Source organism: Xenopus laevis, chromosome 9_10S, assembly GCF_017654675.1.
Source record: "Xenopus laevis strain J_2021 chromosome 9_10S, Xenopus_laevis_v10.1, whole genome shotgun sequence".
Lineage (NCBI taxonomy): Eukaryota > Metazoa > Chordata > Amphibia > Anura > Pipidae > Xenopus > Xenopus laevis.
In genome coordinates, this window is record NC_054388.1 from 81,979,559 (window position 1) to 81,994,938 (window position 15,380).

At 35.7% G+C, this 15,380-nt stretch overlaps 1 protein-coding gene across 1 annotated transcript in view; it reads right to left on the reverse strand.

The window, feature by feature from the left end:
* Positions 1 to 15,380, reverse strand: part of col5a2.S (collagen, type V, alpha 2 S homeolog) — a 105,880-nt gene that overhangs the window by 18,819 nt on the left and 71,681 nt on the right. Inside the window, exons 18-31 of the mRNA XM_018239031.2 lie at positions 15,143 to 15,196; positions 10,838 to 10,936; positions 9,963 to 10,007; positions 9,786 to 9,884; positions 8,889 to 8,942; positions 6,257 to 6,364; positions 5,460 to 5,513; positions 5,226 to 5,324; positions 3,865 to 3,918; positions 2,129 to 2,227; positions 1,999 to 2,052; positions 1,867 to 1,920; positions 1,590 to 1,643; positions 1,088 to 1,141 (exon numbers count right to left, since the gene is read on the reverse strand). Of these exons, the coding sequence (XP_018094520.1) occupies positions 1,088 to 1,141; positions 1,590 to 1,643; positions 1,867 to 1,920; positions 1,999 to 2,052; positions 2,129 to 2,227; positions 3,865 to 3,918; positions 5,226 to 5,324; positions 5,460 to 5,513; positions 6,257 to 6,364; positions 8,889 to 8,942; positions 9,786 to 9,884; positions 9,963 to 10,007; positions 10,838 to 10,936; positions 15,143 to 15,196 (981 nt within the window). The remainder of the gene's footprint in view (positions 1 to 1,087; positions 1,142 to 1,589; positions 1,644 to 1,866; positions 1,921 to 1,998; positions 2,053 to 2,128; positions 2,228 to 3,864; positions 3,919 to 5,225; positions 5,325 to 5,459; positions 5,514 to 6,256; positions 6,365 to 8,888; positions 8,943 to 9,785; positions 9,885 to 9,962; positions 10,008 to 10,837; positions 10,937 to 15,142; positions 15,197 to 15,380) is intronic.

Consider the following 15,380-nt stretch of genomic DNA (forward strand, 5'->3'; position numbering starts at 1 on the left):
ACACAATTACTAATGCTTGATGTATATTTTATTTCATTATAGACTGCATTTCATTGAATTGAATTAGCTTAGATTGAATTAATTTCGTACCTAATATCTGGGATTTTGGACTGGTATATACTATGTACTGTATTCAACAAAAGTTAATACCCAGTGTGATATTGATGCATTGAAAACCTCTTCCTCCTTAATAGAGTTAATTCAGATGTGGAAAATAATATTAAAAATTCCATTGTTCATTAACTTTTGGATATGAACAAGCACATGCATCCCTTCATTGACTTGCATCTATTTGATGCTCTGTACCTTGTGTAACATGCATATTTGTCTGCACTTCTGGCACAAGGTGCAGTGTGCCGCTTGTTTGTAAATGTCCCTTCATAATTCAACATCCACACTTAACAATGCAGAAAATTTCTCCATGCCTAATTAATGTCCATATAAATCTAACATACTCCATAAACATCACTACTAAGTCTTTTAAATACAATAGCTCATGGTCTTTTTTTTTTAAAAAAAAAAAGTGAATTCACAGAAACAAAATGATCCTTTCTGTAACTCAAATGAAATTCTGGTTGGCAAGAATTCTTTCTGCATACTGCAACGTGGATGTGAAAAGCAATATATGGACAGATTTAATTTAATCAGTATCAGTACTGACCAAACTGAAGCCCAGTTGAGCTTTCCTAGCCAACCGCTAACATTTAAATTCAATTACAATTCTTTCTGAATTAAACTAATTTGAACAGATTAATTATCTGCCTTTTTATATCCTAAAACTGCTGTAGATCAATCCATACCAACCCTAAACAAAAATCTGCCCCTTACTTTAAAATATGTATAAATGAATAAAATGATGTATACAATCTATTTATTTTTAAATACATCTACACCATGACAAGGTATACATAACTGTACAGGATTGCTAGAAAACCTAGCAGAGGAACTTTAGATCTGGCTTGTATATACAAATGAAATATTTACAGACAGGATTTCCGACTGTACAATAGAATCTAAGGCCGTAAATATGTTTTCAATAATTTATCTTTTCTATTGACCATTTTATGTTATGATGCTTAGAACTCACCTCATCGCCTGGCTTTCCAGTTTCTCCTGGTGGTCCTGGTGGACCCGGTAAACCCTAAAAATAAAACCAAAAATAAATATATATAATAAAATTGGATAACATCCTTTGTAATAAACAACAGTATAACCTGCACCATCCATTGATAAGAATGTGATTGAAGACTTTGTCACAGATAGAGCTGAAATTAAAATCTTACACCCTATCAATCTTCTACATATAAAGCTCTTGTTTTTGTTGCTTTCTGTTTCCTGCGACATTCCAGCCTTGAAAACCATATAAGATAATAATTTGCCTTAAACAAATAAAAAAACTTTTACCTTAAGCAATTGAACATCATTCTGTTCAATTGGGCTATAGTTCAAGCACTAAGAAATATCACCCATATGACTACTACTCCCCTATGCAACTGTTATGTTAAATGTGATATTGTCAATATTTCTGAATGAGCGGTAACCATTGTTACTATTGGGCATTACAATGTTGGCCCATAAATATTAAATACCTGAAATCCGGTTGGACCTGGAGGACCTTGTTCTCCTCTTTCTCCGGCTGGGCCCTAATTAAATGAAATAAAACACATTAGATTACTTTCAAATTTTGCACTCCACCTTAAGAAGTCTTTCACCTACTACACCACAAATAACGACAAATTATTTTTCAATTTGGCATCTCTGTACAATTTGTTTTTAAATGTGTTTGTTCCCCTCTTTAGTTTCCTACTGGCTGGTGTGTTATAACACCTACAATGCTTTTTAAAACGTACAATTTTGCCAACTTACTGAAGGGCCTGTAGGGCCAGAAGGACCGACTTCACCATCTTTTCCAGGAGATCCCTATTAATGAAATTTAGAATATTAGTAAAAACATAACCATTACAAACTAAACAAGCAATTAAAATAAATTAAACTTACTCTTTGACCTGGAACTCCAGCAGTGCCTTGTTCACCTGGTTTTCCTGGATCTCCCTATCAGAGAATATAATCATATTTATACAAAAATTAAGAAATATCTCAAAGTTAACTTTATTGCACTGTATCTTACACTGCTGCCTTTTGGACCAACAGATCCCATAATGCCAGGTTCACCACGTATTCCAATTGGGCCAGGTTGGCCAGGGCGACCATCTTCTCCAGGAGCTCCCTGCAAAATATTTTTTGTGTTTTTATACATTTCTTTATGTAACAAATTTCCAGAGAGAGCGAGAGAGAAGAAGAAAGAAGAAGAAGATGATTTAAGGGGTTATGTAAATAAAAGACACTACGTTTGACCAGGTGCAGTAAACCCATAGCAACCAATCAGCAGGTAGAAATTACTGGTGACCTGTTTAAAAGCAAACATCCTATTGGTTGCTATAGGTTACTGCACCTGGGCAAACATAGACCTTTATTACATATGGTGGTGTGAGCCTTACTAAGCATTTCATGGGTTATTAGTTATGTCTCCAAAATTACAGAGTCATTCCTAATATGGTTTATTGGTTTCTAGCAAGTCGTAAAATTTCAATGCATATTCATATAATGTGTAATATATGTCCCAATCAAAAAATATCCTATAGATGTCTAATAGAAGGACATTTTTTTGTCAGAAAAAAAGCTGTTTTTTGTGCCAGAAAAAACAGCAAAAGCATTATTAGAATTTCTTCATGTTACTGGAAAAAATGCCCATTGACTGCAATGCATTTGGAGAATATTTACTTCACGAATTTTGGGAATTTTTCGCTAAAGCATCACCACTATCCACCGTAAAAATAAATTCAGCTTCTTTTCAAACGAAAAAGGAATTTCTGCAGAACAACATTTCTACAGCTGCCATAAATTGTAAAGGTTCTCAGCAGTGATGGGCGAATTTGGGGCATTTCGCTTCGCCGAAAAATGGCGAAAAATTTGTGAAAATGCAGCAACATCCAAAACAAAACAAACGCCGGCGCGACAATTTTTCAAGCTCCAAATGCATTAAAGTCAATGTTCTTATGGGTGTTTTTCTGTGGCAAATTTTTACGCTGCAAATTTTTACCGCAGTTTTGCGAAAAATTCACACATGGTGAAATCTGGAATTTCATCGCAAATCCATGGCTGGTGAATAAATTTGTTCATCACTACAATTGGGGGCCCATTTACTAAGGGTAGAAGTGAATTCAAAGTGAATTTTCAAATTCAAAAACTTCGAATTTCGTAATTCGTAATTTTTGGGTACTTCGACCATCGAATAGGCCAAAATTCGATTTGAATTGAAAAAACGTTATTTGTACTGTCTCGTTAAAAAACTTCGACTTCACCACCTTTAACCTGCCGAATTGCTATGTTAGCCTATGGGGACCTCCTAGAACCTATAGTCAGTATTTGGCTAAGTTTTTAGAAGTCAAATTTTTTTTTGAAAATCGTTCGATCTATCGATTTAATCGTTTGATCGAACCATTTGAATACGATCGAAAACGGCTAAATTCACTCAAAAAAAACTTTGACTATCAAATTCTACAATTCGATGGTCGAATTTCGAAGTTTTACCACTTCGAAATTTGACCCTTAGTAAATGTGCCCCTTGATGTATTTTGGAAAGTTGTTTAGAAATTAAATTTCTTTTATTACTCAAATTTTATATTTTGGTCACATCCCCTTTGAATAGACATTTGAAAATTTGTTTGTTAATATAACTGCTGCAAAGAGGAAAGGTAGCTTCTATCAACAGCATCAAAACATAATATGTTTAACTAAATTCTGTAATAAACAGCACAATGCTAATGTATCTAAAAATTGTTTTATACAATTCACAACACTTACCACTGGTCCTGATTTGCCTTCAGGGCCCTGGATTCCAGGATTTCCAGTTAAACCCTGAAATGCATTCATAACAGTACATGTTCAACAATGAGATACTCTGCAATTTGCTTTGCAAAAAAAAGAATAAATAAATGATAAGACAGAAGAGGCTTATGCCTCAGTTGCAACTTGTGGGAGGAGTGAAAGGGGCAGCAAGTCAAGAGAGCCAGTGGGCAGAAAGTGGTGACTGTGCAGACCTGAGTTACAGGGAGTAGGGCACCAATATCACATGGCCTGGCACAGCTTAATTCATGAAAACTAGAGGATTCCTATAAGAGTAAAACAACATGGGTAATTTCCATCCATTTCCATCAGATCCGACGCGCTGCGCCAAAACGCTGGCATCAAGTCGGGTACAACGGAAAATAAGGTAAGCAGCAGCAATGTTGGACGGTGTTGCAGCGTTCATCCGACACAAAGCGACTGTCGGATGCAGACGCAACATGCAGCGTCTGCATTCAACAGTCATGTCGGATGAATGCTGCGACACCATCCAACATTTCTATTTCTTACCTAATTTCCTGCTGCATCCGACTTGATGCCTACGTTTTGGCGCAGCACGTCGAATCTGCGAAACGCCCATGTAGTTCTATCCTTAAAGGAGAAGGAAAGCTACGGAGGCATTTTATTGCCAATAGATTAGCTGCAATAGTGCAAGCTATAACACTATATTTATTCTGTAGAATGTTTTACCATACCTGAGTAAAAAGCTCTAGAAACTCTCTGTTTGTTTAGGGTAGGAGCTGCAGTATTAATGTTGTGTGACATCACTTCCCGCCTGAGTCTCTCCCTGCTCTGGGCTCAGATTACAGTAGAGAAGGGAGGGGGGCAGGGGGAAGAGGAGCAAACTGAGCATGCTCTTGCCCAGGGCAATGAGGTTTAAGCTGAAGGCAGGAAGTCAGATACAGAAGCCCATGTGTACACAATAGAAGGAAAGAAATGCGGTGTTTCTTTTGACAGGGGACTCAGAGCAGCATTACATTGGGGGTTTACTGGTATATTTAGATGGACCTTTCTGATAAGGCTTACTTAGTTTTAACCTTTCCTTCTCCTTTAAAACTGTGTTGGTCTGGCCCACCAGGATAGTAGGAAAACAAACCATTTGTCTTGTATGTTTACACAATGGCCACTTCCCATTTCTATATGAGAAGAGAAATAATGGAGGGACAAATTGGGGATAATAATATAAATTATAAATAATGAGAGTGAGTAAAGAGAGAGGAATAACAGTTTGGAAAGTGGGCCTGTAGTCAAAGATTTTCTGGTGGGCCCGTGGCACCCGAGTTTGACACTGATAAAAACATCATATTTTAATTTCTTACCCTAGCACCAGGAAGGCCAGGCTCACCAAGGCGCCCAGGGTCTCCATTTGTTCCTTTTGGACCTGAAGTTCCTGCAACTCCTCTTTCTCCTTGTGCTCCCTGTGTGTTATTGATCAACCAGAATCATTAGCTTTTAACTCACCTCTAAGTAAAACAGACATGCTAACATTTTTTATTCTTTAATGTAAAAATCCTCTTGTGTTTTACTTATCAGGGCATAATGTTATATATTACCTTTGGTCCAGGCAATCCATCTGATCCAGGAAAACCACGGTTACCAGGAGTACCCTGCAATAAAATACATTTGCATTTTTACTGTTTGTAAAAACTTAAAATATTAAAGGTTGAACAGCCGGAAAACACTTCATAAGAGACAATGTATATTATATACAGAGCCAACACAGGAAGGCTATATAATGGAATTTACCTACTGATATAATTGTATTTGTAATATGTAATAATATGGAAATGAATTGAATTGAAATGTGAATGTTTAAAATATCTGTTCCACAGCTATCATTTTTTATTAGTTCTTTATATATTTAACAATTTATTTAAGTTCTCAACTAATAGATTTGGCTATATCTAACTGTCTAATTCCAGCATGAGTCAGCAATAAGCATGCTCTTCTGTCAAACTGCATGGCTGAGCAGGAAAAAAAAATTAGGTTAAAAAAACACTATAATATATCCATGGGTTCACACACTAAAAGATACAAAAATTCAAAGACAAGAGTGGTATATTTAAAAAAAAATGTATTACTTTTGCTTTAGTAAATATTTTGCTGAATTGGTGTGCCCTCCATCCATTGCTAATTAAGAAAAACACTTTATATCTCAAAAACTAAAAGAAAAAACTTGTACAGTTTTAAAATGGGAAAAAACATTAATTATCGGTCCTTAACCTCAGCTTGTATTACAGATGTAACCTCACGTTCTAATGTGGCTATTGGCAACATTCATAGTGCAAGTTAGCACCTAGGTTTAGAAATGCTTGTGACAGGAGCCATTTGTGTTTAATGGGTTTCTTACCCTTTCACCAATTGGTCCAGGTGGTCCCACACTTCCTTGGTCTCCACGAGGACCTCTTTTTCCCTCTTCACCTAGTGGGCCTGTTGCACCTTGAGGACCATGTGAACCCTATTATAAATATCAATTGTGTTGTTAATAAAAAAAATATATATATAGATACATATTGACATAGTGTAAAGGTTTAGAATGCAATTATGTGGTATAGTGTAAAGCACATGTAACAGGGGCATGTTATCAGTCAGAATATTCAAGAAAATTAAGAAATGTCCCACAGCGCTTCTGATCCCTCATCCTGAGATGAACCAGATAAGCAAGCTAAAATTGTGTGATTCGAACTCACCTGACCAGTTCTGTTTTTTCTCCTAACAGGAGCACCAGCCCAAGGAACAAACCTAGCTCTATAATTAGCACCTGCCATAAGCAACTTGAAAATAGTACCATGTTTTTTGCAATTTGCCTTTTTTCTTTCGCCTTAAACAAAGCTCTTTAAGCTTTTAGAATGAAGTGCTACTGACATTGGGTGGATGGGTCAATTGAATTTCTTTTTACCTGACCTGACATTTCTTTTTACCTGTTGTTTACCATATATATTATTTATACATGCATATTGTGCTGTGAATTTAAAGGTATGCACAGGTTTAATCCAGTGTTTTGCAACAGGACATGTCCCACTACATTCTTATTCTACCTCTTTATGTACATGTACATGTGACATATAAGACACTATACATAGAGGACCCTCAGTACCAACTTTTTCATTCTGTCCCCTGTATGCTGAATGGTACAAGTACAAGAGTGTAGGGTCAGTGATAATCAAGATTAGCCTGATCAAATAAAATTAACATGCTGGTGTGGGTGCAATCATCACTGTGACATGTTTACTGAATATAAGAGGATGCCAGATTGCCAGATTGCTAGGCTCATGTCCTGATTCTTAAGTTCTTGTGTGCCCTATTATTATTTGATGTTCTGGTTACCAACGTTTTGCCGGACCCTGACCATTCCGGTTGCATTACTTTACCAGTGCCTGATTATTGGACTTGCTTAATCCACCAGATACCTTGCTATTATTAATATTATTATTATTACCCAGATCCACCCTCAATCACCTCTTCTCTTCCTTTTGTCACCCATGATCCATCCTTGAGCCTCATGTGACATCTTAGTCTTAGTTCTGCTTACTTATGCTATCTCCCAGCAACCCTGAGTCTCTGTCCTACCCTTCTACAAGATCCCCTTTCCTCACCACCCCTAATGGCTGGTAATTATGGATGGGTGAATTTTTTCACCTTGTTTCGCAGCGGAAATGAAGCCCATAGACTTGTATGCCGGCGTGCGTCAAAAAAATTTCACCGCCCATCCAAAAATTTTTGACGCCCATAGACTTTAATGGGTGTCAGCGACATTTTGCTGGCGGCAAATTTTTGCCGAAACGGGTCAAATTCGCCCATCCCTACTGGTAATTACTTTAAAAAAAGGTATTGACACTATGTATATTTATTCAGAACACTATGGGGCAAATTCATCAAGGGTCGAATATAGAGGGTTAATTAACCCTCGATATTCGACTGGGAATGAAAATCCTTCGAATATCGAAGTCGAAGGATTTTGCCAAATACTGCGATCGAACGATCAAAGGAATTCAATCCAATGATCGAAGGATTATCCTTCGACCAAAAAAACTTAGCCAAGCCTATGGGGACCTTCCCCATAGGCTAACATTGAGTTCGGTAGCTTTTAGGTGGCGAACTAGGGGGTTGAAGTTTTTTCTTAAAGAGACAGTACTTCGACTATCAAATGGTCAATTAGTCAAATGATTTTTAGTTCGAATCATTCGATTCGAAGTCGAAGTCGTAGTTGATGGTCGAAGTAGCCAAAAAACACTTTGAAACTCAAAGTTTTTTACTTCGAATCCTTCACTCGAAGTTAATGAATTGGCCCCTATATGTTGATTGTATTTATTGACACGATGTATATTTATTCAGAACACAAGAGGGTGTTCTTCACAAAAAAGCAGGAAATCTGAGATCATTGTATGAACTTTTAAGATGATTTTATCACTGATTGGATAATTGTTTGAGAAGGTGGAGCATTGTGTGGTTTTAAATTTGTACACAGCATGGGCTAATCACACTTGGAAAAGGGTCCTTGTCGATTCGAAACACGTGGAATTTCGAATAAAAGTTACAGCACAGTACTGCGAATGTTTGCGGCCTCCTTCATACTAAGTGAATTGTCGAATAATTGGCCTTTACAGTGTGACCTAACTAAGAAGGTGAGCCCACTTAATAAGAAGTTAAGGGACGTGCTGGGAAAACTGCATAAGATTATTAAAAAAAAAGGTGGCAACCTTATACTGGACTTAAGAAACACTGTTAGAACTTGGCAAAATTCTGCAGTGTGTGTTTGTATACAGTATTCTGATATTCTTTAGGGTGTTCTAATCAGTAGACTAAATTAACCTTGTTTTAAGACAAGGTGGAACCTAAACAAAACTGGCCACAAGTTAGCATTTCATAAAAAAAATGTCTGAAATTTCCCACTGTGTAAATTAGCTAAATGCTGTTTTCTTTTTTTTTTATATTCTAATGACTATTACATATACGGTCTAGTTGTTAAAAAATGTACTTACAGGTTCTCCTTTGGGCCCTGCTTCTCCTTTGAAGCCTGATACTCCTGGATCACCCTGTAATATAAAAAAAAAAAGTCATATGAATCAGCATTCAAATTTTTTTAGAATTACTTTAGTACAACAACAGTTTATTTGATGCAAAGGCCTGGATTGTATTGTTTAGATTGATCCTTAAGATATCTAAATATACCATAATGGAATAATCAAATTCAGACATTAAAGCACCTATAAGGGGTCACTTACTTAGACACAAGCACAAGAACTTTAATAGGTGCACAGGCATGTCCCTTAGCCCCTTAGAAGTCAGCAGGTGAAAGGAAGCTCTGCCCTTACCACCTGCCATAGGATAGGCAAAAAGCACAGGGCCTCATTGATGTTTATGCCTGTCTGTGCACAAGTAATGTGGAGTGTAGGAGGGGGACACCTATGTGCCTTCCCTTGCCCACACCTCTCTGCCACTTTTATAGAACACTTGAAGATTACGCACAATAGCCAAACAAGCCATTTTGATTCAATTTACCCAATAAACTAGTTTGATTCATTAAATCAAAATTCCCCACAAGAACAAACAGCTAGAAATTGCAAGATTCTCCATTTGATCTATGATAAATCTGTTAACCCTAATTATAACTTGTTTAACGTGAACTTTCTGTAACATTTCTCATTCTCAAAACTGTCAGTGAGATGTGAATGTTCTGCAGCTTTCCAGCTGTTGTTGGGGAAACAACAGCTGGACTGCAGCATTAGTCATCTCTGGTATGAATAATCAGAAGAAATCATTTCATCTGGGGAGAAACTTCCTCGACACCACACAGATTATGTAAAAAAAAAAAAAGAGGACAACTATTGTCGTAAACCTTCATAAGTTGAGATTTATGTTTAAGAGTTAATCATTACCATAGAGCCTCTGATTCCCATTGCACCAGTGCTTCCTTGAGGTCCAGGAGATCCAGGTGGGCCTATAAGTCCAGGTGCTCCTGCAACTCCAGAAACCCCCTGCAACAAAATCAACAGTGATTTTATTTCATATTCAAACATATAAATGACAGTTACACATAACTTCCGATTACTTACAGTTGGTCCTTTTGCTCCTGATGCCCCATCAGTTCCTACAGTGCCCTAGAAAAGAATGTTTTTAAATTGAGACATTTTTCAAAGTAAATTCATGTTCCCATGTCTCTGAAAGTGGTACTGACACTAAAAAAAAATATTTTCAAAATACTAATCTACATTAAAAGTTACCTATAGGTCATGTTGTTAGTTTTTCGCTGATAGTTCTGCTTTTTTAAGTAATTGTTACTTGAATTTCCTAAACTTGACTGTTTTGCCAACCTGACTGTCCCATCTCAGCCTGTCAGTTAGAGTTTCTAATGCTAACGGACTCCTGCTGCACAAATATGGCAGCCACCTCATACAGGAACATGGGGGTAAGAAAGACAATGTAAAAGCATCAGGCAAATACTTTTATGGCAAAATTATAAATAGCATTCAGGCAATGTTATAATAGATAATAAAAAAAATGACTATTTTCTGGTGTCAGTATCTCTTTAAGGGCTAAGTATCTCTTAAGTGCCATGATATGTCATTGTTTATATAAAATAATATGATCTTTATATGGACTAGCAACATGTAAGTATTTTTTCCTATAACAGTTGTTCAATATGATCCATTACTAACTATTTTGAGGAACTATATGTTACATTAAACATGTTACAAAATAAATGGATGGGTAAATTATATAGCATATTATTATTATAGTATAGTATATAATATGTTATTATTATAGTATAAAAATTAATAAATGGGCCTCATCAGCTAATGTTTAAAGTTAGTGTAACAAAAAGAACGTGCATAGCATATTATATAGAATAAGTGCATATTTTTACTGTATAATTTTTGAAACTAAAGTCAATTGCAGAACAACATGGCCCCGATTAGAACCAACTTACTGGAAGTCCCTGTGAACCAGCAGGTCCTTGGTGTCCGGTTTCCCCTCTCGACCCTTGTGGACCTTCAGGTCCTCGAGCGCCAGTTGGACCAGCTTCCCCCTAGGAAAAAGCAGAATACAAATCTTTGTTAATCAGCAATAAACTAGATATACTATGTATACAAAGCATATGAAGTATATTAAGCTTTATCTGAATACTCTGTTATTAAAAAAATGTAATTTGGGATAGCATAATACATTTATGATTGGTATTTTTTTGTAACTGTAGATTATTTTATATTTATAAAATACTAATCATGCATTTTAAAGGCATGTCATACATTTTAAATAAATATAAAGATTTAGAAAACTCAGAATTCCATCCCATAGATTCCATTCCATCCCATAGATTTCTATTTGAATAAAATAATTCACATTTTAAACTGATTTTCTTTTTATCTGTGATAAAACAGTAGTTTACACCTAGGGGGTTATTTATCAAATCCGAAAAGTTCTCACTATTTTCTGAAAACTATTCTGACCAAATCCGCACATGACTTTTCCCCGCTATTTATCAATACATTTTTCCAAAAGTTTCCTGTGCGGGAAAAACCTTGATAAAATCATGAAAAAAATCTGAATCGTACTAATTTTTAGGATAAGTCGCCAAACTTTTTTGGATTTGATGCCCGAAACCATGAAATCTTCAGATAATTTAATGAAAAAAGTGCAGACCAGGATATCAACGGGACCTCTGACATTGACTTCTACATGAGCTCAGCAGGTCTGAGTTGGAATACTTTTTTATTTGGCCCTTTAACACATCAGAGTTTACTAAATCTAGAAAAAAAATTGTTTGTTTTTTTCTATGAAAAATGTGTGTTTTTCCCTCTAAAAGTTTGACCAGAAATAATTGGACTTTAATAAATAACCCCTTAAAGTATGGAAATCCCAATTATTGAAAGACCTTTATCCGGAAAAGGTTCTGGGAATTCTGGTTATCAGGTCCCATCGCTGTAGTACACAATACCCACTTGACTTAAAAAAAACTTTCAATTACCATGGAACATGCAATGTCTTAATACTTTTATTATATTTAATGTTTATGTATATGCAGTTTACTAATCTTGTCTGTGGGTGGGAGATTATAGGTTAGAATCCATAACACCTGATTATTGCAATTTGGTTGGCCTGCCGGCCCAGAGATCAGGGCAATGAAATTTGGTCATCCCTGTGTATGGTCAAATTCAGTAAAGGTAGTTTACTAGGACTACATGAGAATCAGCCACAAAGGCCCGGCCTAGGGAGGCAAACATTTAGGGGTGGCATGAGATGTAGTCGCTAGGACTGAGCTGCCTCAGGGCGCCGCCAAGGAAAATCCGGCCCTGGCCATCTGTCTGGTTTGAACAGCTCAGATTTTTGATGGGCTTCCCTATGATTGACGCAGCAATTGGCCAATTATCAATCTTCCCATCGTAACCCTGCCTCTGACATCTCACCCCCCTTGGAGCGTCATCACTCCACCCCTATTACATCACATTTCCGCCCCCTGCCTGGAGTCAGATTGGGCAAAAAGTGGCCACCCTAAATATAGACAAGGGTTTAGCAAATAGATTTGGTTGTTTTTATGTTTATATTTATTGGAATTAAAAGCAGGCTTTTATGTCAGTAATATCAATTGTACTTCACAAGGTTACAAGTTATAATTTGAAATAAATATGTAGTATTAGTATTGTTTCTGAATGTTTGGAATTTTTACAGAAATGTTCTTTATACAGCCATTGGGAATTCTGCCTTTGACTTTTATTATGTGTTCTAGATTAGTATACCAAAAGTAGTCTTCCAGTATTTTTTAATTTTCTAAAGCCAAGAAAGCATGAGAAATAAATTTACTACATACCATTTAAAAATGCGGTTGTTTAATTCAATCTGTAACTCATTATCTAACTAAACTAACTAAAGCATAGAGCAAAAGGGGTTTGCTGGTTCTAATGCAAAAACAATTCTCTCTTCAGCTAAGCGAGTAACGCCTGCACATCAATGGAATATTGTTTTTACAGCATTATTATTTTGTACTCCCCTAACACAGAATTAGATGCAGGATGTATTGTGATATCAAAATTACAGGTATAGGATCCGTTGTCGGGAAACCTTTAGTCCAGAAAGTTCCAAATTATGGGTAGGTCAATAATAGAATCAATTGTTTTCAAATAATTCACATTTTTAAAAATGATTTCCTTTTTCTTGGTTATAATAAGACAGTACTTTAAATTTCGGCTACTTCAGATTAAGTCAGTCTAATTTCGCATTTCAGCCTTAAGGGGCAGATTTATCAAGGGTCGAATTTCGAAGTAATGGGAGTTTTTTTTTGATTAAATATCAACGTTTTTTTCTGCGGATGAATAGGCTGTGTTCGATCGTTCGAAACTAAGTAAGATCGTATTCGATCGAATCCGATTCAGAGTATTTTAAAAAAAACTTTGATTTTTCAAAGCCAATTGACTCCAAATAGGTTTGGCGAATGGTTGAAGTCAAAGTTTTAAAGAGAAAGTACATGATAAATTTCAATATACGAATTTTCTAATTTTATTCCCTAGTTGAAGTACACAAAAATATCTCGAAATTCAATTTTTTTTACTTTGAATTTTCAATTAGATCCTTGATAAATCTGCCCCTAAGTGTCAAGGAGGAATTTGGGTCATTTCTAGTGTGTCTGTATTTTGCTTATCTAAGGGGCCCATTTACTTAGCTCGAGTGAAGGAACAGAGGAAAAAAAACTTCGAATTTTGAATGTTGTTTTTGGCTACTTCGAGCATTGAATGGGTTACTTCGACCTTCGACTACGACTTCGAATCGAACGGTTCGAACTAAAAATCGTTCGACTATTCGACCATTCGATAGTCAAAGTACTGTCTCTTCGACCCCCTACTTTGCCACCTAAAACCTACCGAAGTCAATCAACTGGCCTGGTTTCTAAAAGCAAATATTTATTGCTGAAGACCAAAATAGTAACTGTTAAAACATTTTCAGATTTCAGTAGAAATACCTGCTGAGATATGTGTTAGCTAAGACTGGGACATCACTTGAGGGCAATTGTATGTAGAGTCTGTACTGCTGGCTAGAGCAACTACATACAGTACTTTTAATTAGTCCTGTTAAGTGACCTGTCTTTATTAAAAATCTGTATAGACAAGTTTCCAAGCATCCTTTAGAAGTTTTTACATAGTTATTACAACAAGCACTTTATTAAACATGTTTATGTTAGAATGAATGTACCTTTAATGCATTTTTGGTTTATTTATTTTTTTTAGATTGCCCTTTAGTATGATTTAATTTTGTCTTCCTCATACTTTTATTTCAGCACTTGGCAAACACAACATTTTTTTTTGTGGTTTATTTTAAGGGGGTTATTTATTAAAGTCTGTTTTTTTCTAGTCTGACTTTTAAAGGGGAAAACACAATTTTTTCAGAGAAAAGAAAAATGGATTTTTTCATGATTTAGTAAAGTCTGATGGTGTTAAAAGTCTGAATAAAAAAGGAAGCCAACTCAGACCTGCCGAGATCATGTAGAAGTCAGTGGCAGACATTCAGAATATTCTGATTTGCGCTGGGTTTCCAAAAAAAGTTGCAGTATTCGGGCGTCAAATCCGAAAAAGTCACAGTTTTTTTTACAATCTTATTGAGATTTTTTTTACACGCAAGAATTTTTCAGGAAAATATCATGATAAAAAGAGAGAAGAATGATGAATTCACTGATGTCTGGAGTATTTACAACATCAAATTAGCTTTTGCTCTACCTAGTGACAGAATGCAGAAACTATTAATAAATGTTAATATTTAGAAGCCTTGTCTATTGCAGAACTACAAAAATAAAAAAATGTGACTTTACATAACATACATCTGAACAGTAATTGAAAAGACAAAAATGATTTCCTTTGCTTTAATGTAGTTTGGCAATGGGAAATGGAGTCATGCATGTGAGCGAGATAAGATTAAGACAAAGACAGAAGGAGCCAGAGAGCAATAGTATAGGGATCAGGAAGCAGAAAAGCACAGGTACTAGGGTAGACCTGGATCTGAGAACCAAACTGCAAAAAAATAGGGTGAGACACAGCTGAACAAAAGTTTCTTTGTGGATTGCAACTTAAAATATAATTTTTGTTAACTTACAGTAATTTTACATTTAAATAACAAAGATCCATTATTTTGCTTAATTTATCCTAAACTATTCATAATTCTAAGAAATGTCATTATTTAGAGTTCAAAAACTTCTGCTAATATGAAAAACAAGATTACATAGAGGAAAAAATAGAATGGTAGATATTACCTTCATACCAGGGTTGCCTGGAAATCCAGGTGCACCAGTTAACCCAAGAGGGCCCTGTTAGATAAAACATATAATTCAGCAAATGCTTTTCTGTCCATATTAAAAATAATCTTCCGCTACCTTATCACTAAACTTCAATACTATATGGCCGATTTACTAACAATCACATTTCTATTTATTTCACAAATCTTGAAAAAAAAACAGTTTTTTCTACATTTCTTAAAAGCTCTAAAAATAC